Below are 24,825 nucleotides of genomic sequence, written 5' to 3' on the forward strand. Positions count from 1 at the left end.
ATTGACAGATTCAATGCAATCTTTATCAAAATTCCAGTGGCATTTTTCACAGAAATAGAACACAACCCTAAAATTAGTTTGGAATCACAAAAGACCCCAAATAGCCAAAGCAATTTTGAGAAAGAAGAACAAAGCTGGAGGGATCACAATCCTTGATTTTAAATATATTACAATGCTATAGCAATCAAAACAGCATGGTACTGGTACAAAAACAGACACACAGATCAATGGAACAGAACTGAAAGCCCAGAAATAAAACCACACATATATGGACAGCTAATCTTCAACAGAGGAGGCAAGAACATACAATGGAGAAAGGAAAGTCTCTTCAATAAATGGTGTCAGGAAAACTGGACAGCCACATGCAAAGGAATGAAAGTAGACATCTTACACCATACACACAAATTAACTCAAAATGGATTAAAGATTTGAACATAAGACTTGAAACCATAAAACTCCTGGAAGTAAACAAAAGCAGTAAGCTTCTGACATCACTCTTGGTATTGAGTTTTTAGGGATGATTCCAAAAGCAAAAGCAACAAAAGCAAAAATAGGCAAGAAAGACTACATCAAAGCACAAAACTTCTGCACAGCAAAGGAAACCATCAACACAATGAAAAGGCAACCTATTGATTGGGAGAAAATATTTGTAAGTAATATATCTGATAAAAGCTTAAAGTCCAAAATCTATGAAGAACCCATATAACTCAATACTGAAAAAAATCTGATTAAAAGCAGGCAGAAGATCTGAATAGATGTTTTTACAAAGAAGACATACAGATGGCCAACAGGTACATGAAAAGATTCTCAACATCACCAATCATCAGAGAAATGCAAATCAAACCACAATGACATATCACTTCACATCTGTGAGAATGGCTATTATCAAAAAGATAAGAAATAACAAGTGTTGGTGAGGATGTGGAGAAAAGGGAACCTTTGTGCACTGTTAGTGGGAATGTAAACTGCTGCAGCCACTATAGAAAACAGTTTGGAGTTCCCTCAACAAAGTAAAACTAGAACTACCATATGATTCAGCAATTCCACTTCTGGGTATTTATCTGAAGAAAACAAAAGCACTGATTAGAAAAGATACATGCATTCTCATCTTCATTGCAGCATTTTTTACAATAGCCAAGATATGGAAACAACCTAAATGGCCATCGATGAATGAATGGATAAAGAAGATGTGGTATATGTTCATGTGTCACATAATGACATTTTGGTCAACGACGGACTGCATATATGATGGTGGTCCCATAAGATTAATACCATATAGCCTAGGTATGGGTAGGTAGACTATACCTTCTAGGTTTGTGTAAGTACACTCTATGATGTTTGCACAACAATAAAATCACCTAACAATGCATTTCTCAGAAATTTCCCCATCGTTAAGTGATGCATGACTATATATATACAATGGAAGACTATTCAGCCCTAAAAAAGGATGAAATCTTGCCATTTGTGACAACATGGATGGACCTTCAGGCATTATGCTAAGTGCAATAAGTTAGACAAAGACAAATACTATATGATCTCACTTGCATGTGAAGTCTAAAAAACAAAACGAACAACAAACTAAGCTCATAGATACAGAGGACAAATTGGTGGTTGCCAGAGGTGGGGGTAGAGGGTGGGCAAAATGGGTGAAGGTAGTCAAAAGCTATAAACTTCCAACTATAAAATAAATAACTTATGGGGATATAATGTACAGCATGGTGACTACAGTTAATAATACTGTATTGGGTACTTAAAAGTTGCTAAGAGAATAGATCTTAAAAGTCCTCATCACAAGAAAAAACATTCTGTAACTATGTATAGTGATGGATAATAGCTAGATTTATTGTGGTGATCATGTTTCAATATATACAAATATTGAATACTAGGTTGTACACCTGAAACTAATATAATATGTCAACTGTACCGCAATAGAAACATATTACTTAAGTAAAAGCAAATAAAGTTTGAATAAAACAACTTTTAGATATACTATATAATTCTATTACAAAGAATTTCATTTAATTTTCTACACTTTACTGAAGAGAAACTGGCTATCAATATTTTTCCTATGTTATAATATGACATAATGTAGTATAGTAAATTACAGAACAATATAGATTACTCTTTTCTTAACATTTAGGATTCTTTTTTGAGTTTTGTCCCAGATGCCAATGTTTAACTACATTTTTTTTCAATTGATGGGATCTTGGAAGCAAGACTGTGAGGTTGGCTAATGGAAAGTAGCCACCGAATCCCAACATGAGCCACATGCTACAGAAAACTCATTTCAAAAAAGATATCAACAACTATCTCTTGGACCATAAGTATGTGCAAGATATTACATTAGAATTGAAAAAAGAAAAGTTAGAGAAAGGTGGCAAACTAGAGAATGTGAGTTCTAATATATTGTGAGATGGTAATAAACACATTATCTCTTATATGTGTTACAAGGGGCAGATGTTGCCAAAGAACTGCCACGGAATAGTGGAGGACAGAGGGGCAATGAGGTTATTACTGATCTAGAGGGTGAAAGGGAGCTGTAGAAAAGCTGTAGGAAGCAGAAAGATACAGTCAAGGTAGCGAGTATGGTGATGAGGTAAACCAAAATTGAGATATTTGATTTGGGTGGCCACAATTCCCATAGCAATGTGTTAATGGAACTGTCAAAAATACAAAGTCAATCAAATAAAATCTTATGCAGAATCATATAAAGCCAGCATATAATAAGAGACCACGTGAACACTTACAAAGCAGGATGTTTGATCTGTCGCATGCAATGAAAAGACAGATCATTGTGTGCTTTTTCTTTTTCAATGTCAAATGACATTCTGGATGTGGTCCTGATCCAGAAAATAGGGTTTCTATTGTATTTTTATTTGGATGAAGAATACATAAAGAAAACAAGGAAATTTTATTGCAGTCTACCCCAAATTAATTCATTCAACAAATACTGATCACCCACTACAAGGCTCTAAGTGCTGTGCTATGAAGTGAAGATACCACTGTGATCAAGGTCAACATCATACTTGTCCTCATCGAGCTCACAGTCCAGTGAGGAAGACAGACAAGCCGACAGCAATGACATAATAGTGGGAAGTATTAGAGGAGGGTGCTATGAAAACATGCAACAGAGGTGCCTAACCTGGGAAAGACTCTCTGGAGGAAGTAACATGGAAGCTGGGGCCAAAAAGGCAGCAGACATTCCCTAAGTGAGAAGGCGATGGGAGTATTCCAAGCTCAGGGGGCAGCATATCTAAAGGTGAGAAGATAAGAAACTGTTGCATTATCAAGAAAATGAAAGACATTCCCTATTGCTAGAGACTATAATCACCATATATAACTGTCTATAAATTGTAATATTTTTACTTTGTTATCACTACTTTTATATAGTTTCTTTTTAGTTGAGCAGTGCCAATCCAGAAGTCGTTAGGAGTGCTCCCTACTTTTATGTACTAAGTCTACTGTTCAATCTAGATCCTGTGAGTATTTTTCAATGGAAAATAAGTGCTACTCCCAAATGCTTGAAATCCTTTTTTTTTAGCAAAATGGATGAATTTGTTTCTGTTTATTATACATACTCTCAAGAAAAAAGTCACTGAGACTACAAAAGAACAAAGATAGGTCAACGCAACCACATAATATTTTGTTCATGAAATCACTTAAAAAGTAAGGAGACTAACCAGTTAGAAATGACGCTGAAACTACTAGATTAAAACAACAAAGAAAAAATCACTCATCCTCCCACTCTAGGCTCTCCAAGCCTTGGTTACACACTGAGATAACAGGAAAACCGAAGTAAAATATATTTATCTTTTAGTCATAAAGGAATAAAATTGACAGCTATTAAGAGGCAGAATTTATTTCTTATTGCTAAACTGTTGAAGACAGTGTAATGATCAACTAACGAGACTATAACTGTCAAACTAGTAGAGTTTCTCATAGATAGAGACACATCCTTATGTCAAAACACCTCGGTTAGAATTTGCTGCAATATCTTTTTAATTAGAAACAACAATACTATGAACTATAGAAGGCCTTAAACTATATGCTATTTCATATTATTATTTGCTAGTAATGATTACTGAAATACAAAAAAATAAGTACAACTGCTACCATTGTATATGGAAAAATATTTACATTTTATCAAATGTGAAATGAAAACTCAGTATGTTGCAAAGATGGCCACAACAATCCCTCCCATCCCCCGAGCCTTTGTACCATGTGACTTCATCACTTCTCACGTCAAGAGGTGGAGTCTATTTCCCCTTCTATTAATTGGGCTGGCCGGTCCTTATAACTTGCTATGACTGAAAGGATGTGACAGAAATAATGTGCAGCTTCCAAGGTGAGGCCCTAAGAGGGCTTTCCACTCTCTTTTCTCTCTCTTTGAATGCTCCTGATGAATTGAAAGAAAATCCAGCTAGAATACTAGATGAAGAAACTACATGGAGAGAAAAACTCAGACCACAGCCAGCCCCAAGGCCCCAGAGACGGGAGTGAGGAAATCTTGAATGAGCCCAGACAAGAACACCAGAAAATTTGGCCCACCAATCAACAAAATCATGAGAAATAACAAAGTGTTGGGGCTTTAAGCCACTAAATTTTGGATGGTTTGTCACACAGCAGTAGATATCTGACTCCCTATATATAAATTTTTAAATCACAACATTTAGAAAATCTGAGTTAGTAATCTCTTGCCAATAAACCCCTCAGTCTATAATATGAAATCATGTAACCTTCTAGACTACTTTGAAGTACTTTTCACAACCTCGTTTTTTTCCTAACCATAACCTTATGAGCTAGTATTATTATCTAGCGGAGAAAACAAAGACTGATTAGATTACCTAGCCACTAAGTGTGCCCACAAAACTGTGAGTCTCCCCATTAAGCTGTGAGTGTCTTTAGACAGGGGCTATCTTATTCATCTTTGTATCTCAATCACATGTACAACGACCAACACAGAGAAGGTTATTTTTAAATGGTTGAATGAATAGCTAGATGGATAGCTAGACGGATAGTGAATGGATGAACGACTCAATCTGCTGCTTCCTCTGCTATTTTAAACATCAAGAAAACTGATACAGATGTAGCCCACCCCCACGCCCAGCCCCTCCAAGCTCTTTCTTTTCCATGCTAGTTGTTTGGCTATTTTTCATTTGAGTTAGTACCTAGACACTTTATATTCCTGGTTGTCTTCTTCTGAGTAAAATCCAATTTATCAATGTTTCTCTCAAAACTCAGTACCTGAAACTGAACACAACACTGAATTTATCTAAAACTACTTTTCTGTAATCTGAGCTCTGCATCTGTAAGAAAGTAATACTCTTTGTAGAATTCAAAAGTTTACCTGAAATAAGGTGTCATCTTAAATAAAACAAATAAAATAATTTTTTGTTCTTTTTTTCCCCAAGATTTTATTTTTCCTTTTTCTTCCAAAGCCTCCCCAGTACACAGTTGTGTATTTTTTTTTCCCCCAATCTTCTTCTTTTTGCTGAGCTAACTGCTGCCAATCCTCTTCTTTTTGCTGAGGAAGACTGGCCCTGAGCTAAAATCCACGCCCATCTTCCTCTACTTTATATATGGGACGCCTACCACAGCATGGCTTGCCAAGCAGTGCCATGTCCGCAGCCGGGATCTGAACCGGCGAACCCCAGGCCTCTGCAGTGGAACACGTGCACTTAACCGCTGTGCTACCAGGCCAGCCCCCATAGTTGTGTATTTTCAGTCGTGGGTCCTTCTAGTTGTGGCTATAATTTCTATTGTAAAAGGAAGAGACCTAATCTCTCTAGAAATCTATTGTAAAAAGCCAAATGCCTCAGCTAAACTTAGTATTGATAAAATTCAGTTTGGAAAATATACTCACTCTCTACTAATCTACTTAAATTGAGGGAATGAATGGACTCGTTTATTTTGGCTAGTTTGAAGAGGCTTTTCAAATTGTGTCATAGATTTTAGTTAATTTAGATAGAATTAAAAAACTCAAATTGTCTGATTAAATTATTTCTATAATGCATTTATTTTGGTCCATTTTGAAAGAATATAACCCCCTCCAACCCCATAGTTAAAACAAAGAATCCCAGTTCCTTAAGCCCAGTGCAGCTGCTCCAATAACTGTGTTCTGTTTCATTCTATCATTTATCATGAGGATCTCACAACCAAGGGCTTCACTTTTTGTTTCTGTGGTAAATCAAACTTTATTTCACATTAATTCCCACAGAGTTATGAAATTAGGAATTTTCCAAAAGTTTTATGTTAAATTCTAATCACTATTTCTTTTAATGTATCTGTATTAATTTTATTGAACATACTTTTGTATCTAGTTGATACAAGTCCATAGAAAGCAATTTACAGGGCTCACAAGAAGTGGGACATGACTTTGTAAAATCTATTTCTGGGGAAGAACCTTTTAATTTAAATATTTATACAGTTTTATTATCATAATCATATGCAGTTTTAATTAGAATACTGGATATAGTATCCATGCTCACTAACGATTTTTCAAATTATATATATGCTAAAGATTAAGAAATCTAGATCTCTAACACCAGCATCTCTGCCAAGGCTCTGTTCTTTTGCAATAAACTATAGCAGGGCTTGGCAGACTACAACTTCATAGGGCAAATGAGGCTGCAGCTTGTTTTTGTTCTACAGTTTTAAAAAAATATATTTAAAGAATAATTAAGAAAAGAAAATATAAGAAGGAAGATTATGTAACAGAGACCACATTTGGCCCACAAAGACTAAAATATTTACTATCTGGCCCCTTACACAAGGAGTTCGCCAATCCCTGGCGAATGTATATTTCTACCTGCACAGCCTATCGCTATCTCAAATTTAATTAATCTAAAATCAAAATTTCTCTTCCCAGACAACACCCTCTTCTTGCAACTCTTCTGTTTCTCTTCATTTCAACATGATTCAACATTACCCTTAACTCAGAAACACCATTGGCCAGAGTCTCTCTCTGACCCCTGATAAGCATCTCTGTTTCCCTGTGTCAAGGCTGCTGTTTGCAAAAACTCAACCCAGGCTTGTATCACCTTGATGGTGAATTCCCATAACTGCGATCTCCATCTCACTTTCTGATTCTACTGTCTGTGCTCCTAATGGGTTAATTTACAACAACAACAATACTCTTGTGACACAATCACTTAAATTTTGTCAAGTCTTCCTACTGCTTACTATTGTATGTCTAAATTCTAGGGTATTTTCAAAGTCCTACATAATCAGGCACCTGCATTACCAACTTCATTTTCCATTTAGTGCCAATAGGAAGTTACTTATCTCCCATCAGATAGGTCCATCACTTTACCATATTCTACTTATGCTCTACATCTTCAAATATATATAAAGCAAGGATAACTTTTTACTATTATTAATAATAATATTAAAAGAATAATTGAAACAAATATCAAGTACTGACTACTTACCAGTCGCTGTCCTATTTAGATATTTTTAACTAATATTTTTGTTACAATAACTATATAAGAAAAGTGCTGTTATCATTATTTTAGAGATGAGAAATCTGAGGAAAAGAGAAACTACATAACTTGCCCAAAGTTACACAGCTAGTCGGTGGCAGCTCCAGAGCAGGAAACCAGGCAGCCTGGCTTGTGTCCATGTTTTTACCACTGTACTATGCTCCTCTCAGAATTAAACCAATGTGACCTCCGGTTTGGAAAAGCCCTACTGCCTAGCTTTCCTGAGGCTCTAACCTTGAAAATGAAACTTGGTCTAAACAGAGTTTCTTCCAGAGTAGAGAGGTAAAACACTACCTGTCTATGAAGGTTAGATATCAGGTTGCCCTCAGGATCAGAAAGATGCGATGCAAGTAGATGTTTGAGCCAGGAGGGTGGGAAGTCTAAGAGAAACAGAGGTAGAAGAAAACATGTGTGTGATAAATTCTCCATCCAGGGGTTGATATTCTTTGGGTGAGTGGGTTGAGAGGGCATTTGGTGGCAAGGCTTAGTTCTGCACCCTCCGCCCCCATTTTGGAAGCCTTGATGGATACCACTATGAAGGGTAGCTCCACTCAAGAGGCAGCCGAGTGCAATGGAAAAACAAAGGTGAGGATTAGTTACACAGAGAGAAGCACTGAGTTAATACACCCAAGTCGCCTCTCTGGAAGGAATCCAGAAGTTTCTGCCAAAACCCACAAGGGAACATAGAAGATTGTTGAGGAGAGAGTCAGAAGCTTGCTTGGGAGAGGCAAAAAAAGAAGGTGAAACCAGTACAGCAGAGATAGCTTAAAAGCAAGGTTCAGTAAGGTAGACAGAGCTTCAGCGGGTCTGCAGCATTTATTTTTCAAAAGGCCCCCCATTCTAAAGAAAATACCTCGTAACAAGAATGTGCATATATTTTCTGGTATATGTAACATGAAGTATTATCTCTACCACAAAATGAATCATTTAACACAGTTTAATAAAATTACAAAATGGTTTAACCACAATTATAAAATATGTGTTAATAAAAGGTAACCATACATCCTACCTGTATCTTTTTTTAATGTGCAAATTATATTTCTATACAGCGAGCTTTCCTAGCAGTGACAGTAGACAAAGCGTAATGTCTCTCAACAAATGTTAACAATATCAAGTTAGGTTTCCACAGAATGCTAAAATAACCTATTGTATGAAAAAATTAAAATTAAGATAAAGGATTAAGTAAATAAACAGTAGATGATAATGGTGAGGTGCATGCTCATGTGTGTATATGATTAACCCTCAGCATGTTTTGACAACTTCCTAAATATTATGTGCATTACAATACCACGACAAAAATACACACACTTCACATGATCACCCACTATAAAAACAAAGTGTTTTAAAACTAAAAAAACCAAGTGTTTCAAAAATCAGTATTTGATTCAACTCCACCCTTCCTTCCTATAACTGAATAAACACAGCTCTGAAAAGCAGAAGACAAACTTGTTTCTTAATCTTACTGACTGGGCAAAACAAACTCATTCTTTTGAAGGCAACTGGCATTCTGAGAGCAAAAATTAGTGTGAATTAAGCCATAGGTGCTCAAACACAAGGTGGACAGATGTGTGCTCTTGATAAGATGAGCCACGGTTATCTGGGATTCCAGTCAAACTTGCTTTGCCGAATTCTCTCATCTTAAGTTGTCCAGTAGAAAAACCATGCCATCATCTCAATAGATGATGATAATAGTTATTTTTTACTGAGCACCTAGCGTATTCCAAGAGCCAGGCATAACATGAAATAATCATGTGCCAGTTATAGAATCCCTAGGAGGCAGATATGATTGCTCTCTCCATTTTCCAAATGATGAAACTGAATGCACAAGCAGCAAGCCCGAGGTTGTGATGCAATGCTACTAAGTGGTAGGGGAGGGCCTCAAATTCCTGTCAGGCCAATCTCGTAAACATTATACCAACTGCGCCCTTACAATGCATTTGACAAAGTTCAGCACCCATTTTTTTAAAAAATAACTAATTCTTAATAAAAGGAATAGAATAGTAATTTCTTAATATAAGCAAAACCTTCTTAAACTAATACCAACTTCAAATCTTCTAGCAAATCCCTGTAGGCATCCTCTTTGTATTCAGGAATAAGAATAAGATACCCTGGTAGCTACTCTTTAGCTCTTTCCTGGAATTTCTGATTAATACAAATAAGGCAGAAAAGAAACTTTAGTCATAACTATTCAAAAGGCTAGAACTATTACTTTTAGATTCTATGATTATTTAATGAACAAGCTAAGCATATTACCCGAAACATCTTAAGAACTAAAATGGCAGGTTCTCTGAGACGATTTGGAACAAAATAAATGATAAATAAAAATTAAATGACCAATAATTTTCACATTCATCATTCTGTATCTTAGCAATATGTAGAGAAAATTATCTAATCCACATTAGTGACAAAATTATACAATACTTAGGAACAAATATAAGGAATGTACTGAAACTATGTAAAAAGTTAATAAAACTAGATTGAAAAGCAAAAAGGACAATTAAATAATTTGAAAAGCACACTTTATTCCTGAATGGAAACGCTATATATTGCAGGGATATCATTTTTCCAAATTATTTCATCAGAAGTGAAATTGACATAAGAATTGACATAGGAGTAAAATATGTTAAAAGGTACTGATTCCTTACATATTAAGAAATTATAAACTTGGTGAGACATCAAAGATACTCTAAATATAAAGAACTTGAACAGATCATTTCAAAGGTGAAAATACAAATACCAAATGAACACTTTGCAGAATTCAATGTTTACAGTCATCAAGAATGCAAAATAAAATGAGATGCAATTCCTCACTTTACAAATTTGGAAAAAAATAACCTTTTATTATATGAAAGGGATTCATTTAGAAAGCATGCCCTGATTCCTGTCCCTGTCCACCCCATTTTCCCTCCACCGTCTTCTCTTTCTGTAGACAACCATTTTTATTAATGCCTGTGGATCCTTGAAAGTTTCCTAATGAAATGAAAGCAAATTTAGAAATATATACTTATATTCCTGCATTCCTTAAATAAAGTTAAATAACAACTAGCATTCTACACGCATTTGAATATTTTTTATGAATTGAAACACTATTTTTATTTCTTTTTATGCAAACTGGCCATTCATAATCTTTGCCCTTTGTTCTATTGCTTTGTGCTTCCTCCCATCCCCACAATTTCTCAGATATATTGGAGGGAAAACTCTTGGTGATTTGAGAGGCAAATAGTTTTTTTCCAGTTTGTCATTCTCCTTTAAAATTTCCCCAGAGTAGTTAGATTTTGTTTTGTTTTGTTGCCAACCAAAGTATTTTTTTTAATGAGTCAGATTTATCTTTTTTTTTCTCTTTTAGATGTTGGAATTGAATAATCATTAGAAATTTTTCAGTTAGATTCCTTTTTTCGAAGTATTAAGTCATCAACAAATAACAGTTTTACTTTCACCTTGCTAAATTTTGTACCTGAAATTTCTTCTTATGTCTAGCTTTGTTGACTAATAACTATGGTACAGCATCACTAGTAAGAGTGAGAGCTTGCACCCTTATCTTGTTTGTACTCTTGGCAAAAATAGCAAAAGTGCCTCTAGCATTTTGCCATTATTTATGAAGGTGTCTTTGCACTGAGTCTGTGTGTGTATGTATGTGTGAGCGCATAAACACTTTGTCAATTTGTCATGGTTACACAATGTTTAACTCTTACTTTATTGATTTGTGTTTCTTTTTTAAAAAACATCCAGAATGGCTGTTGAAGTTTTTCAAGTGAATATTCAGCATCTAAAGAGATTAACGTGCTTTTTTCCCCTTATATCAATTAATATGATGAATTATTTTAATAAAGTTCATAATCTTTCATTCCTGGAAGAAACCCTACTTCATCATGATATATCACTCCCTTAATAAGGTGCTGGATTCTCTCTGCTAATAATTTTCAGAGAATTTTGCATTGATATTCATAAATAAAATGAGGAATAGTATTTTTTATGTGAAAGTTTGACCAAGCTGAGGTGTCAATGATATTCTCACTTCATGAAAATAATTTGAAGTTTGTACTCCTCTGGAAGGGTTTAAACCACACTGAAATGATCTTGTCTAAAGACAATCATTAGATAGAATGTAATACACAAATGATGCATACTGTAATATCTAGGTAACAATTAATAGCTAGAGTAACAACTTAAAAAATACATGTAATATTTCAGGTAACAAATAAGAGTAAAATAATAGTAGTTAACAAATTAGTAGAGGAAAAAGAGATAATAAAAAGTTGATCAATTCAAATAAAGGCAAGAAAGATGGAAAAAGCCACATAAAGAGATGGGTCAAATAGAAAAACTAGTAGGATGGTAGACACAAACACAACTATATCAGTAATTATATTAAATGAAAATGGACTGAATACTCTATGTAAAAGACTATGTCAGGTTGAATTAAAAACAAAAATGTGAAACACAGTGACACATTGTTTACAAAAGGCACACTTGTAACAAAAGGACAAAGACAAGCTGAAAAGTAAATGGAAGGGAAAATACATATCATGCAAACACTAAATGAAATAAGCTGGGGTCGCTACGCTAATATTGGAAAAAGCAGACTTTAAGGCAAGTAACCTTATTAGAAAGACAGGGGGGCATTTCACAGGAGAAATAGGCAAATTCACCATCATTGTTGCTGATTTTAAAATCTCTCTCTCAAAAGCTAATACAACAAGAGCAAAAAAAAATTCAGCAAGGATAGAGTAGGTCTGAAAAAACAATTAATAAACTTGATCTACTCGACATATACAGTGCATTGTACCAAACAATGGCAAAATTCACACTTTTTTCAAGTACTATTGGAATATTTGCTAAAGTGGATCATATGCTGGGCCATAGAGCAAGTCATTACAAAATTTAAAGAACTGAATTGATTCAATGTTTATCCTCTGACAGAATTCTGGCTGTGAATTCAATAACAAAAAAGATAACTAGAGAATTCTCAATTGCTTGAAAAATAAGCATTGCATTTTTGAATAACTCATGAATCAGAGGAGAAGTCCCAAAGGAAATTAGACACGGAAAATGTATTTTATTAAGGAGTGCAATTCCAGGAAAGCAGGAGGAAGTGAAAATGAGAACAAAGCAGAAACGGGGAAAAGCCAATAGAAGAATGTGCTGCGGGGCTGGTCATTTCTACATGAGCAAAGCTATGCACCTCTGTCATCACTCCCAGGCACAGAAAGTGGCAAGAATTTGTTACTAACTCCTGCATCACACTGGTCAAAGAATAGCCACACAGCCGGTTAACTTGTCCATGTTTCCATGTCAAGAGGACGCCCTGGCAAGAAGCCCATGAAACGCCCCCACCTGTCAGGATGCACCTTGTGAAGTCCATCAGTTTATAAGTGGCTTATGCACCCCTTCTGACCTCCTCTAGCTTCATCACTAAGAGCTGCCACCAAAGAACACAGTCTTTTCCTTCTAATGGATTTCCTTCCTTTTTGAAAGATGTGCTTTCTGAGATCTGCCCCCATGGGGACAAAGAATCTTTCTCCACTTCTCCCAGCAATGATTACCCGTTGGAGCTTAGTTCCAACTCAGAACAGGGCTCTTTCCTTGGAATCCTTATCTGCTGGTGATTGCTGACATCTGTCATCACTGAGCCCCCTCCACTCCCCCATTCTTCTGTGTCAGTCTAGCAGGGCCTTCTATGCAAATTCTGCTGGCCTCAGTTGGCTTTGCCTACACTGACACATGTTTTGGCTTTTATGGCTTTTTATTGTCTCTGGGTTTAAGTATAGACTTAGTTTGTGGGTCTCCCCGCAATCGTATTCTACATGATTTTCAAGAGGAGAGTTACATTTGGCCCAAACTACTGCCCTATTTGTCATGGAACCGGGAAGGATGGTTTTAAAACCGTTAAATGTCAGCACTGGTGAGGACGCAATGTCACCAAGGCTAAAAAGAGATGATGAAAGTGTAAACTTGTACATATTTTCTGGAATATGTGTGGAGTACCATTAAAATATTTTTAACGTTAGACATCTTAATTCTCTTCCGAGGAAATTTTCCTAACAAAATTGTCAGAAATCTGGGCAGAGATTTATTCAAAAACATATTTGCTGAAGTACTATTTTTAATAACCACAAATTAATGAAATCATAATGATTTGTGATACATTTTTAATTGGAATGTTTTATATGCATTGAAAATAACGTTTACTTTACTTATGTAACATCGTGGGGAAACATTACAGTTTGCTTTTAAAAAAACAAACTACAAGGCAAATTTTCAATCTTTTTATACCAACCATGTAGAAAAAATAACCCTGGAAACAATCGTGCAATAATATGTCTCTTAGTAATTGCACTTCTGGTGATATTTTTCCCACTTTACACTTTCCTGTAGGTTTCACTGTTACTATAACGAGGACGTATTACTTTGATAATCAGAAAGATGATAAGAAATAAAATTAAAAGCTTGAGATAAATTGAGTTGCAATGGTGACTCAAGGTCAACCAAGCCTGTAGATTGCAGCCCTAGCCAAAATAAAACAGGAGGGAGCTTGGAGTGAAAGCACGCACAGATGAGATTCCCATCAACCTAGTCTATACCCAAATTCAGCTTTATAAACACATTTATGCTCAGAATATATAAAAGAAAACAAAGCAGATCATGATAAACACTACAAGTGAGATTCAGTTAGCCCAAATGTCACCACAGAGAAAATTTCTTTAGCACAGAGCCTAATATGCTTTCCAATTGAGTACCCAAATAACAGCTACCTTCACGGGAACATCCTAAAGAAATAGTGCCTTTCTGGGTCCTGCTTACAGTAGCCCTGGTGTACACTAAGGAACAGATAGCTTGCTTTTACTATGCAAATTGGAACAGATACATGGGGTCTTTAATTCCACCTAGCCTATATTCTTCCCAATCCTCCCTCACATCAGACAAAACAGCTATCACGGACCTCCAAAAAATAACCACATCAAAATACCTCTGTTTTTAAGCAAAGGAAGCCGTAACTAAAAATCTAGGAATCAAGGAGAATTCAGAAAAACAGAAAGCACAAAACGCTTTTCTCACAACTTCAAACCACCAGATGGGAGATTCCTGTTTCATTTCTTGCATATTTCAAATATGATTTCACTTGAAGAAAATTCCCCTGTTTATTGCCCCAGAATTGATCATAATGGAATTTTTAAAAATACCATTATTCATTTTCATAAATATAGTGACAATTCAGAGCTATGTTGCTATTGTAAAAATGCACCATGTCTATCCCTCAACATCCAAAATGTCCCTCTGCTTCTTCTTTGAGCCCTCAACTGTAGCAACATCTAGTATGGGTTTTTCCCTAAGATTGTCAGTAAGTTGTTTCTTGGGTTTGGGGAATTCTTAATAAAAATTCGAGGAAATAGAGCAGTTTCAAGGAAGCATATGAAGCTATAAGATAAGTTTTATTTTGTAGGTAATTATAGGCAAAGGGCATGTTCGTTATACTTTTTCTTTCAATTCATATTTCCTGTATCATTTTTTGATGCCAGAAACAATTACACAAGAGAGGAATTACATGTTTCCTCCTAGGATTCTTGTAAAGGGCTTCAATTTTAATAAGCCCCTTTACTTACTCCACCATTTATCCTGATCTATATGCGTGCTACAGGATTTTTTCTGAAGTTAAATATAAATTATAACTAAGATAAAAATGAAAAGTATGTGTTCCCTTTATCAAGAAGAAGCCAGTTCTTTGGGTTCCCATTTCTCTGGCTTTTTTGTTTAGGACCTGAGTCTGAACTTGAGTTTACATTATTCTCAAATATTTTTCAAAAGTTTCAATGAGTCATTCAAAAATTCTAATCTACTTTATTCTCTAATTTCCTTGCATTAGTAAAATCATTCAAAACCCGGATAGTTGGATTACATTTATTATTTAATTTTAAGCAATTCAGTTCCTTTAAAAGTAACCTAACAATACAGCAGAAAGAGAGATGAAGAATTTCTTCATTTTATATGCCAAGGGTTAGCAAACTATGACCCACAGGGCAAGGTTCACCCACCAGCTGTTTCTGTAAATAAAGTTCTGTTGGGACAGATCCATGCCCACCCATGTCTATCGCTGCCTTCCAGGAATAAGGGCAGAGTTGAGTAGTTGCTACAGAGATCATTTGGCTTGCAAAGTCTAAAATATTTACTATCTGGCTTTTTTCAGGAAAAAAATTTGCCCACCTCTCTTATGTGCAATGTTCTCTATCCTCAGAAAATGCTTTAACATTCTATGATGAGAGGCATTTTCTTTTTTAACTCAAGATGCTCATTTTTCAAATTCTGAGTATATACGTAACTTCCTCTGGTTTGCCACAACTTCATTATCATTAATTACATTATTACATAAAAGTGTCTATACTGCACGATATAATTCTTAAAACCTTACTTACACGACCTCCTGTAGGCTGGCTATATGCTAACACTGACTTCTTTGCTTCCTGTGACATCATCAGCATGGCACATGATGGGACATTGCTTCAAAGAGCCAGATGGCCATATGTGAGAATGGATTCTGTAGGAGTGAAAGGTAGGGATAAAAAAGATTAAAAATTATATGTGGAATAATCTTTTCCTCGGATTTATGATTTACTTCCACATCTGATTATGCTAGAAAAGACAGGAAGACTCACAGGGAGAAAGCTTTAGAGGTCAACACAAAATTTTTTGGATTAATTTTTCCTAAAATCTTCAGACTTTCCCATAATTTAACTCACATCCATGCTGACTATAGTCACTTCATTTTAGAAGACAAATAATTAGACACCATTTAGAAAACTATAACATTTCATGCAGTTCTCTTATAAAATGTTTTTCATTTTCCCACAAAACAAATATGATGTCAAAGGTATTTGCAGACTTGATGTCAAGTTATTGACCAACTCTAAGGAAGATGCTAAAAATACGTTGCAAACATCTATTCTAAGAGTGAAGTGGCAAAACCTCCACTCAGACTCTCAGTAGTAAAACACAATAGCATAACATATTTTCAAGGGATATGTGATTTTGAAGGGGTTTGAATATGCCAACAGATTATACCATTAGAAATCCTTAAAGTAGCATATTTCCTATTAAAAAATGTAGTCTAACTTATTTATGCTATTTTAAAATTTTAAGCATTTTAATTCCTATTTTATGAAACAAATTAAGAAACATCTTAACCAAAGTTCAATATGGTCCACAATATAATGAATATTTATATTAATAATAATAATAATAAAAAGTTATCTATATAATATTATTTCTTACTATTACTGATTTAGTAAAAGTTTAATATAATTCTAAGTCCAAAAGTTTAGCCATTCAATATACATGCTGGCACTTTCCTGAATTATTTATTTCAAAATATTTACTCAAAATTTACTGTGTATGAAGACGTATACTAGATAATTTAAAACTGCTTTTAAACCCTAAGGAACTCACCAACCAGTGGGGAAAAAAACTGCAAACAACTAACTAATGCTCTCAGTGCTTTAATAAAAGAATGAAGAAGCCCCGTGTGAAAACAGACTGTGAGGCAACTAATTCTACAGAGATGAGGAAGATGAGGGCCTAGAAAGACTTCACTGAGAAACTGACATGTGAGCCGGCCTTAAAGAATGAGCGGTGTTACTCGAGCAAAGGAAATGCTTCAAGGCTCTGAATTCAAGATCGTGGGTGAGGAATGGTACTTTAATAGGATTCTGAATGTGGCTTTACTCTTGCCCTGGAACTGGTGACTAGAACCCAGTGCTGAGGATAAGGAAGCACTAAGTTGCCCCACATTCTAAACAGAGTTTTATAGCGAGGTCTGGACATCTGATCCTGGGCTATCTCAGAGGTAGGCAAATCCTTACAACTTCTACTACCTTTAAACCACCACTCTGCCCCAAGACCCATCCCAGGCCCATATACGGAAGACTAAATTACCAGGAAGGGAAGGGAAAGGCAATGACTGGAATCACCATCCAGGGGCATAATAAGAAGTGCTATGGGCTATATACAGGACAGACTGCTATGGACTGAATCGTGTCTCCCCAAAATTCTTACATTAAAGCCATAAACCCTAATGTGACAGTATTTGGAGATGGGACTTTTGGGAGGTAATTTGGGTTAAATGAAGTCATAAGGGTGGGGCCCTCATAATGGGATTAATGCTTTTCTAAGAAGAGACACCAGATTGATTGCTTTCTCTCTATCTCTCCACCGTGCAAGGATACAGTGAGAAAACAGCCATCTGCAAGCCAGGAAGAGAGTCCTCACTGGAGAAGTGAATTAGCCTTCACCTTGATCTTGGACTCTCCAGCCTCCAGAAGTCCAGGTATGGTATTTTGTTATGGCAGCCTGAGCTGACTAATACAGACTGTCATCTCATCTCCTAGCTGGACATCATATCAGTTCATGGGACAGTCAATTTGCTCTAAGCCTACCTGACCAAAGAAAGAAATAATGGAGAAAAGCATCAGATTTTGTTTTCAGTGATTGATCTCACAAAGCTGTAGATGAAGGTTGGCCTCCTCACAAGGGGACCCAGATAATCAGACCTGGTGAGCTGTACACCAGGGGAGAGAGCTGAGAGGATAGGAAGAGGTTAAGCCTACTGGCCCACAGAAGCCAGTGTGAAGGTCACTAGAGGTATGTGGTAGAATTCACACACATGTCCCATAGAGAGCCCAACTTTGGAAGCCTCTCACACAGAAAGTATCAATAGTTACTCACCGTTAGCCAGGAAAAGAAGCAACACCCCGTAGAGGATGGCCTAGTTAAGTCAGGAGATATCTGGCCCTTTTGTCCTCTGCCACCCTTTCAGTCCCCAACGTCCAGAAGTTAAAACCAGAAGAAGGAGGCTAGAAGGCATGAAAATGGGGACCACACCCTCGTCACCCTACTGGTCCCACAGGTCTAACGGGAACTGGAAGAACGTAAGGAGGAGAGACTGGGATTTTAATGGGCTAGACAATTAAATCATTGGAGACCAAAATGCTATAAAATCTGACACTTTTGTAAACAGATAATTGCAAATGGATTATGAGGGGAGTGGCTCCAGAAACATTTCCAAGTTTGCATAAATACGTCTTCCAAACCATCTGTTATGGAGGAAAAGGGAAGATTCAATGATTGTGCAGAAAAGATTAAAATATTTTGGATCTATTTAAGGCAAATTCCTATTCCATCACTATCTCCCACTCTCTAACAATATATTTTCTAGTTTATTCCCTTTCAAATTCCCTTTTTAACAATCTGTCACCTGATCCATTACTATTATACAATAAGAAGAATAACAAGAATCCTTACGATGCTTTGTGTTAAAAGAAAAGGTTAAGATTTTTGAGAGAAATATTTGTTCAATTTAAAAGTTGACCCTAGACACAGCCATCAATCTTGGCACTTCTTTTCTTTTTTTGCTATCTTCTCTGCATCATGTTCATATAACAGCAAACCCCTTAATCCTAGGTTTGCTTCTCACTTTACCATCTCCTCCATTATCTCATAAGAACTTTTCCTTTGAGAGTTTTCTTGGGGATTTTTTCCATCCTGTCTGCAAACCTTCATCAATCCTATCAGGAACACCTTAGACAGGCTCATTCCTTGAGGCTTTTCCCCTCTCCAATCAGGACACAAGCTTCCTTGATAGCTGTCATAACGGATGAATTCTGCAGGACGCATGAGAATGAAATTAGCAAATTCGCTAAAAGAATCAGGACGGGCACAAGACCCAACTGATTCTCAAACAGAAGGCCCCAGAGAAAGTGCTATCGCTTTTTAGCTACACCTGTTTACCCCCTGAGCTTTGAAAGGGAAGATGAATAAGAGCACAGAAGACTGGTTTAAAGCTAGGTGGATGCCTGCCTTTCATTCCCATGCCAGTCTAATCCTTCAATGATTCGCAGTATGGGCTAATGTTTCTGGGAAGACATCAGGCTCACTTCTTCGGGAAACACCTAACAAGAGGTAACCAAAATATTTTAAAATAAAAAAACTACAACTCAGCTCTTACACCATTTTGCCCCAAGAATCTGGCAATTTAAATGACATACACTTGAAAGTGCTGTAAAAATGCACATTCTCCGTAAGTGCGTAGCACTAGTAATCGAAGATTAAGGCTGACCTATCCAGATTGTTTGATCTCTATATGGCCAAATACGTATTTGTGAAAACTTGTCTCTCACCTTGAAATTTAATTAGTACATATTTAAATAGAACTAGAAACAAAGAATGTTAAATACTCCAAAGAACTTCCAGCTTGGCATCCATATTTCATAGAGAAAGAAACTAGGTCCCAAAGAGACCAAGTGACTTGCTCTGACCAGCGACGCTAGCTAGGAATTGATAATGCATTTCTACAAAAGATGTGAAGATGCTGTTCAGAGTTGTAGAGAAGACTGAGGCACTCATTACCCTAGCTGACATCTCAGAGCTGAGTCACTTTCCGGAAATGCCCTCAGTGGAAGAGAGCTGCCCATCACGAGGTCACAGTCCTTCCCTGGGAGCCGGGCCTCCTTCCTTGGAGGTGGAACATCCCTGAAGGGCCATCACAGCTCCAGAGCAGTCCCCAAGCGCTTGACTGGCTGACGTCTGTGCTGCAACTGCATTGCAGCTGAACTTCTCCCTCTACCTGCCCTGCTTCCATCGCCCCTCACTTCCATCAGGTGTTGTGCCTGAGAAGATGACCAAGTAAGTCTCCTGCATGTACATTTCTATCTCAGAGTCTGCTTCCCAGGGAATCCAACCTAGAAAAACAGTATATTCTGTTAAAGGAGAAAATGTAAGGTTGGGAAACACTTGGATTAAATTGACAATATGCACTATGAACCTCCAATGAATACTCAGTTACCCAAAGTTATTTAGTCACAGAGCACTCCTTTTATATTGAACATCTCCGGAGACTTTTGTTCTGTGGAATATGCTCCGGGAAACCTGAGTGCAGTCCTCTCTAGCTCACTTTAGAATCTAAGTGCTAAAGTTACTCACGTTAACATTTCCTGCAATAGCAAAAGAATGGAAATAACCTAAATGTCCATCGACAGGAAACTGCTTAAATAAATTATGATTTTTCCATATCATAGAATATTATGCATGCATAGAGAAAAATGAGTTCTTTAAGTTTTAGCATGAAAAAGTATCCAAGGTATATATTTTAAGTGAAAAAGCAAGGTTACTCAACAGAATGTATTTGTTTTTAAAAAGGGGAAAGATTAAATATATGTGTACCTTTTTCTTGGGTGTGCACAAAATATTTGTAAAGACACATACTAGAAAATGATAGCACTAGTTGCTTCTACAGAGGGGAATTACAAATCAGTTTGCACAGTCTGAATTTTAAACCATGGGAACATATTGCCCATGCAAAAAATTAAATATGAAAATGAAAAGCAAAACACTGGAAAGTATTAGATAACAGATATTTAAATATTTTATTTAATCACATATGGAGAAACTCTGGATAAAAAATTTATAACATCCTCTACAGAGTGACTTAGACAATGAGCTCCTTGAAGACAAGAACCATATCTTACTCATTTCAAATGCCCAAAGCCTAGCACGGTGCCTGAAGCAGAGGAGGCAGTCAATAATTTCTTTTTAATTGAATCCTATCACTTCCATACAGCAACAGATTTAAAACAGCTTTCTTTCTTTCTTTCTTTTTTATTTTAATTTTTTAATGTGGAATCCAAATTCTAGAAATGAAAAAAGAATAGCACAATCTCTTAACATATTTTCCTGGTTTTGCTTCCCTATTATTAGCCTATAGTCAGCAACATTTAAAAAGTATGTGGAACTGTGCTATCCAACATAGTAGCCACTAGCTGTGTGTGGCCACTTAAATACAAATGTGAATTAATTAAAATAAAGTGAAACTAGCAATTCACTTCCTCAGGTGAGCCAGCCACATTTCAAGTGTTCAAAAACCACACGTGGTTAGCGGCTACCATATTGGACACAGCAGATACAGCACGTTTTCATCACTGCAGAAACGTCTGCTGGACAGCACTGATCTAGGTATAGTACAGACTGGTTTCAGACAGATCTGGGTTTGAATTCCGACTTAGCCATTTACTAACAGTAAGGTTTAGTGAAAGTTAATTAATTTCTCAGGGCCTCAGTTTGTTCATCTGCAGAATGGGGAAAATGATAGCACCTACCTCACTGGGTCCGTGTGAGGTTCACACGAGCTCATTCATGCAAACTACCTAGAATCAGCCGCGAAGCACAATGAGCACTCAACAATGCTACCTCTTACTAGCGAGCATCACCACTGTGAACGTAACACCTCACCATGAACCAATCAGCTCATCCTTCAGAACCAGGGTATTCCACCCCTCCCAGAGGACTGGCAAGAGCAAAAGCGGCCGTTAACATCTTAACAGTCTAGTTCAGTGTTAATAATGTGCCAGTTTACAGGGAACAAAGCTTGCACTAATTCCTTTTTCAGGAAAAGTCTTGCTATGAAAAAAACATCAGGTGAACTAAACGCGTGTTAGTGATGCGACTGACTTACACTCTAGTGCAAGCTCTATACTGGGTCAAATACTGGGAACAAACATTTTTATCCTCTGGATTGCAATGGTCTAGTTTGGAAGACATACTCCTTGATATGATTTTTCTCACAAAGAAAAAGGCTGTCGAACTGCCATGAAAAGGGCACAGCTTAGGACAGCAGAACTGAAGGGGAAGAGACAGCTGGGTCAGTCAAAGGGCAGTTTTTGGTAGTTGGTAAACTTGAGCTAAATTTTGAAGAACATAAAAATCACGATGGGGAAAGAGAGATAAGTGGAGAAGAATGATAAAGGAATAATACCAAGAGAAGGGAAAGAGAAAGAAGGGAGAGAAGACTTGTAGCTTTGGCCCTTCAAGAATAAAGAAATATTTTCCTATATCTCATAAGCCAAGTCATTATCTTGTTAACCTGGGGCTTCCAACAATAGCAAACTAGATAGCTCTGAAATTAGTAGAGGCCAGTTTGGGCCTCTTTAGCCCTACTAGGCAATATCTTCATATAATAGGAATACTAAATGTATATAATTTTAAACTCTAAAACATATAAATGGAAAGCTAGTTTGGTGACATTCTGGCCCTTCAAACATTTGCAGTGAAAGATAAATGAGCCAAAAAGCCAAATACTTCCCAAGTATGCATTTCAAATGAATGTTCTTTTGAATTCTTCAGGTATTTATATAAAAAGATCTATATAAAAATTATTCTTCATCATAAAAATCAGCCAATCATTACTAAACAATTTTCCAGTCCTGCCACTATAGATAATTGTTTAACCATTAAAGTGTATGCTGTGATTTATAACAGCCATAATGGCACCGCTCTCTATGTGATTGCTTGGCGCTGTCATGGAAGACACACCTCCTCCGTTGTAGCGTGAAATGCCATATGACAATGTCTAATGATGCGCACTTCTTATTATCTGCTGATAATAACCTATCAGTGGAAACAATAGCTTAATTATATAGCACACCTCCTGCTGGCAAATAACTGGATTCAAACGCTTCTGTTGCTTCTCACCCATCCCTTCCGGAAGCAAAGAGGTACAATTACCACAACCCTCAGAAATAACACTTACAATTAAATAGGAAAATCGAAGGCAGAGCCGATCTTTTATTAAACATAAATGTCCTTTAGACCACAGAATCCCTCAGTATCCTGTCTCCAGACAGTTTCACTGGAGCTGGTAGTTGTTGTCCTAATGTTTTATTATTCGTGCTTATTGGGCCTCTGGTATTTCCTATTCCAAATACTTGGCTTTTTATGAAATGTATCAAGTGATTTACTCTGAACAGTGGATCTCTGTATCAACACAGTGGCCACAAATTTGCTGTAGTCGTCCCAAATGCCTTGTTTCTAAAGCATTGCTTGCTGGGCTCCTTCCTGACAAGTAAACTAAACTTCTCCACCCACATAGCAAAGCTGTGATGCTTGTGAAACTGCTAAGAGGCAGACTGTCTCTATTAATAAAGTTTAGTTGGTAATTGGCAGAGTGCCTGGACTCTTGAGTTCTAGTGTGGTCCACGTGGGTGCTGGCCTTCTTTTCCCAGGTCTGCACGGCAGAACTTGTCTATCTTTTATAGCACTGCTGGTTCTTTTTCTCCATCAGGGCTACATGTAATTACCCAGGACACAGTTAACAAAATGCCTGCCCCCAGATTAGGAGACTTAGTCAGTTTTAGTTCTTTACCTCCGCTTTCATCGGTCTCATTAAATACTCTTATTTCAATAGTAGTTACCAAAAGCACTCCTACGAATAGATCACCATTCCTTTCTCCTTTCTAATCTTTGCTTTTCATTTTTCTCTACTTTCTATCACTTATTCCGTGCTCCTTAGCTTTTGTGCAAAGAAAATGGGTTATATAAACACCATCAACACTCAATGTGCCTCATTCCTTCCATGGGATTACACTTTTGTTACAGTCTTTGAGATATAGTACACCCTTTCTACTGGGTGTACTTTTATAGGATGCCTAAGATGGCTGCATGTTATAGTCTGAGATGTCAGATTCCTTTTGAGGGCTTTTTGTTTTTTGGAGGGGGGCATGAAGAGGTATACAGGGTAAAAGTGGGTGGCTGATTTTTGCACCAGAGTCATCCCCAAATAACTGAGTCTGCACTATTAACTTAAATGACCAAATTACTAAGAAGAAGATTCTTTGACAAACATAAAATGGGAATAAAGGAAATGGGAAAGTCTTGTAGAATATATCATCTAGGTTAGAACACAACATAGAAAATTATCTCCATTTAGCTATGGAACATAGCCTTTTAGGCAACTAGCATTAAATGTGTCACTACCATGTGCTGGGACCACATACATTCATTTCTATAGATTCAGAATCTCTCTTTGGACTTGTGTAAACAGTGGAGTGGTGTTTAACATCTTTTCTTTTGTTTTTTTGTTTTTTTAAAGATTTTATTTTTTCCTTTTTCTCCCCAAAGCCCCCCGGTACATAGTTGTATATTCTTCCCTGTGGGTCCTTCTAGTTGTGGCATGTGGGACGCCATCTCAGTGTGGTTTGATGAGCAGTTCCATGTCCGTGCCCAGGATTTGAACCAACGAAACACTGGGCCGCCTGCAGCGGAGTGCGCGAAATTAACCACTCGGCCACGGGGCCACCCCCTAACGTCTTTTCTTTTACTAAACCTCGTGCAGATGACCATCTTTCCATTCCTTTCATTGTTTGACCATTACAATTTCCAAAACTATGGTTCGCATGATATTGAGATTGAAGGCTCCTTGAAGAAATCTGGACCAAAGCCATGGAATGGACCAGAAGCGTAGAGACTTGTGCCCTGGTCCCGGTTTTGTCTTTAGACAGCTAGTGATCTTAGCAAGGTAGTTCATGTC

The 24,825-nt window shown here is 36.8% G+C and overlaps 1 protein-coding gene across 49 annotated transcripts in view; it reads right to left on the reverse strand.

The window, feature by feature from the left end:
* IL15 (interleukin 15) overlaps positions 1 to 24,825 on the reverse strand; it is a 122,399-nt gene that overhangs the window by 38,804 nt on the left and 58,770 nt on the right. For 32 of the 49 annotated variants that reach the window (XR_002802820.2, XR_011429904.1, XR_011429903.1 and 29 more), the window contains one exon: positions 15,890 to 16,011. The exons of 7 other annotated variants lie outside the window; for them this stretch is intronic. Coding sequence is in view for 12 of the 42 variants with exons in the window: in XM_070245088.1 (XP_070101189.1) it covers positions 15,890 to 15,955 (66 nt within the window). In the remaining 30 variants the exon portion in view is untranslated. Of the gene's footprint in view, positions 1 to 3,142; positions 3,254 to 7,775; positions 7,862 to 15,889; positions 16,012 to 24,825 lie in introns of those variants that run through there. 10 more of the 49 variants (XR_002802821.2, XM_070245235.1, XM_070245158.1 and 7 more) reach the window with 2 other exon arrangements.

This window comes from Equus caballus, chromosome 2 (assembly GCF_041296265.1).
Source record: "Equus caballus isolate H_3958 breed thoroughbred chromosome 2, TB-T2T, whole genome shotgun sequence".
Lineage (NCBI taxonomy): Eukaryota > Metazoa > Chordata > Mammalia > Perissodactyla > Equidae > Equus > Equus caballus.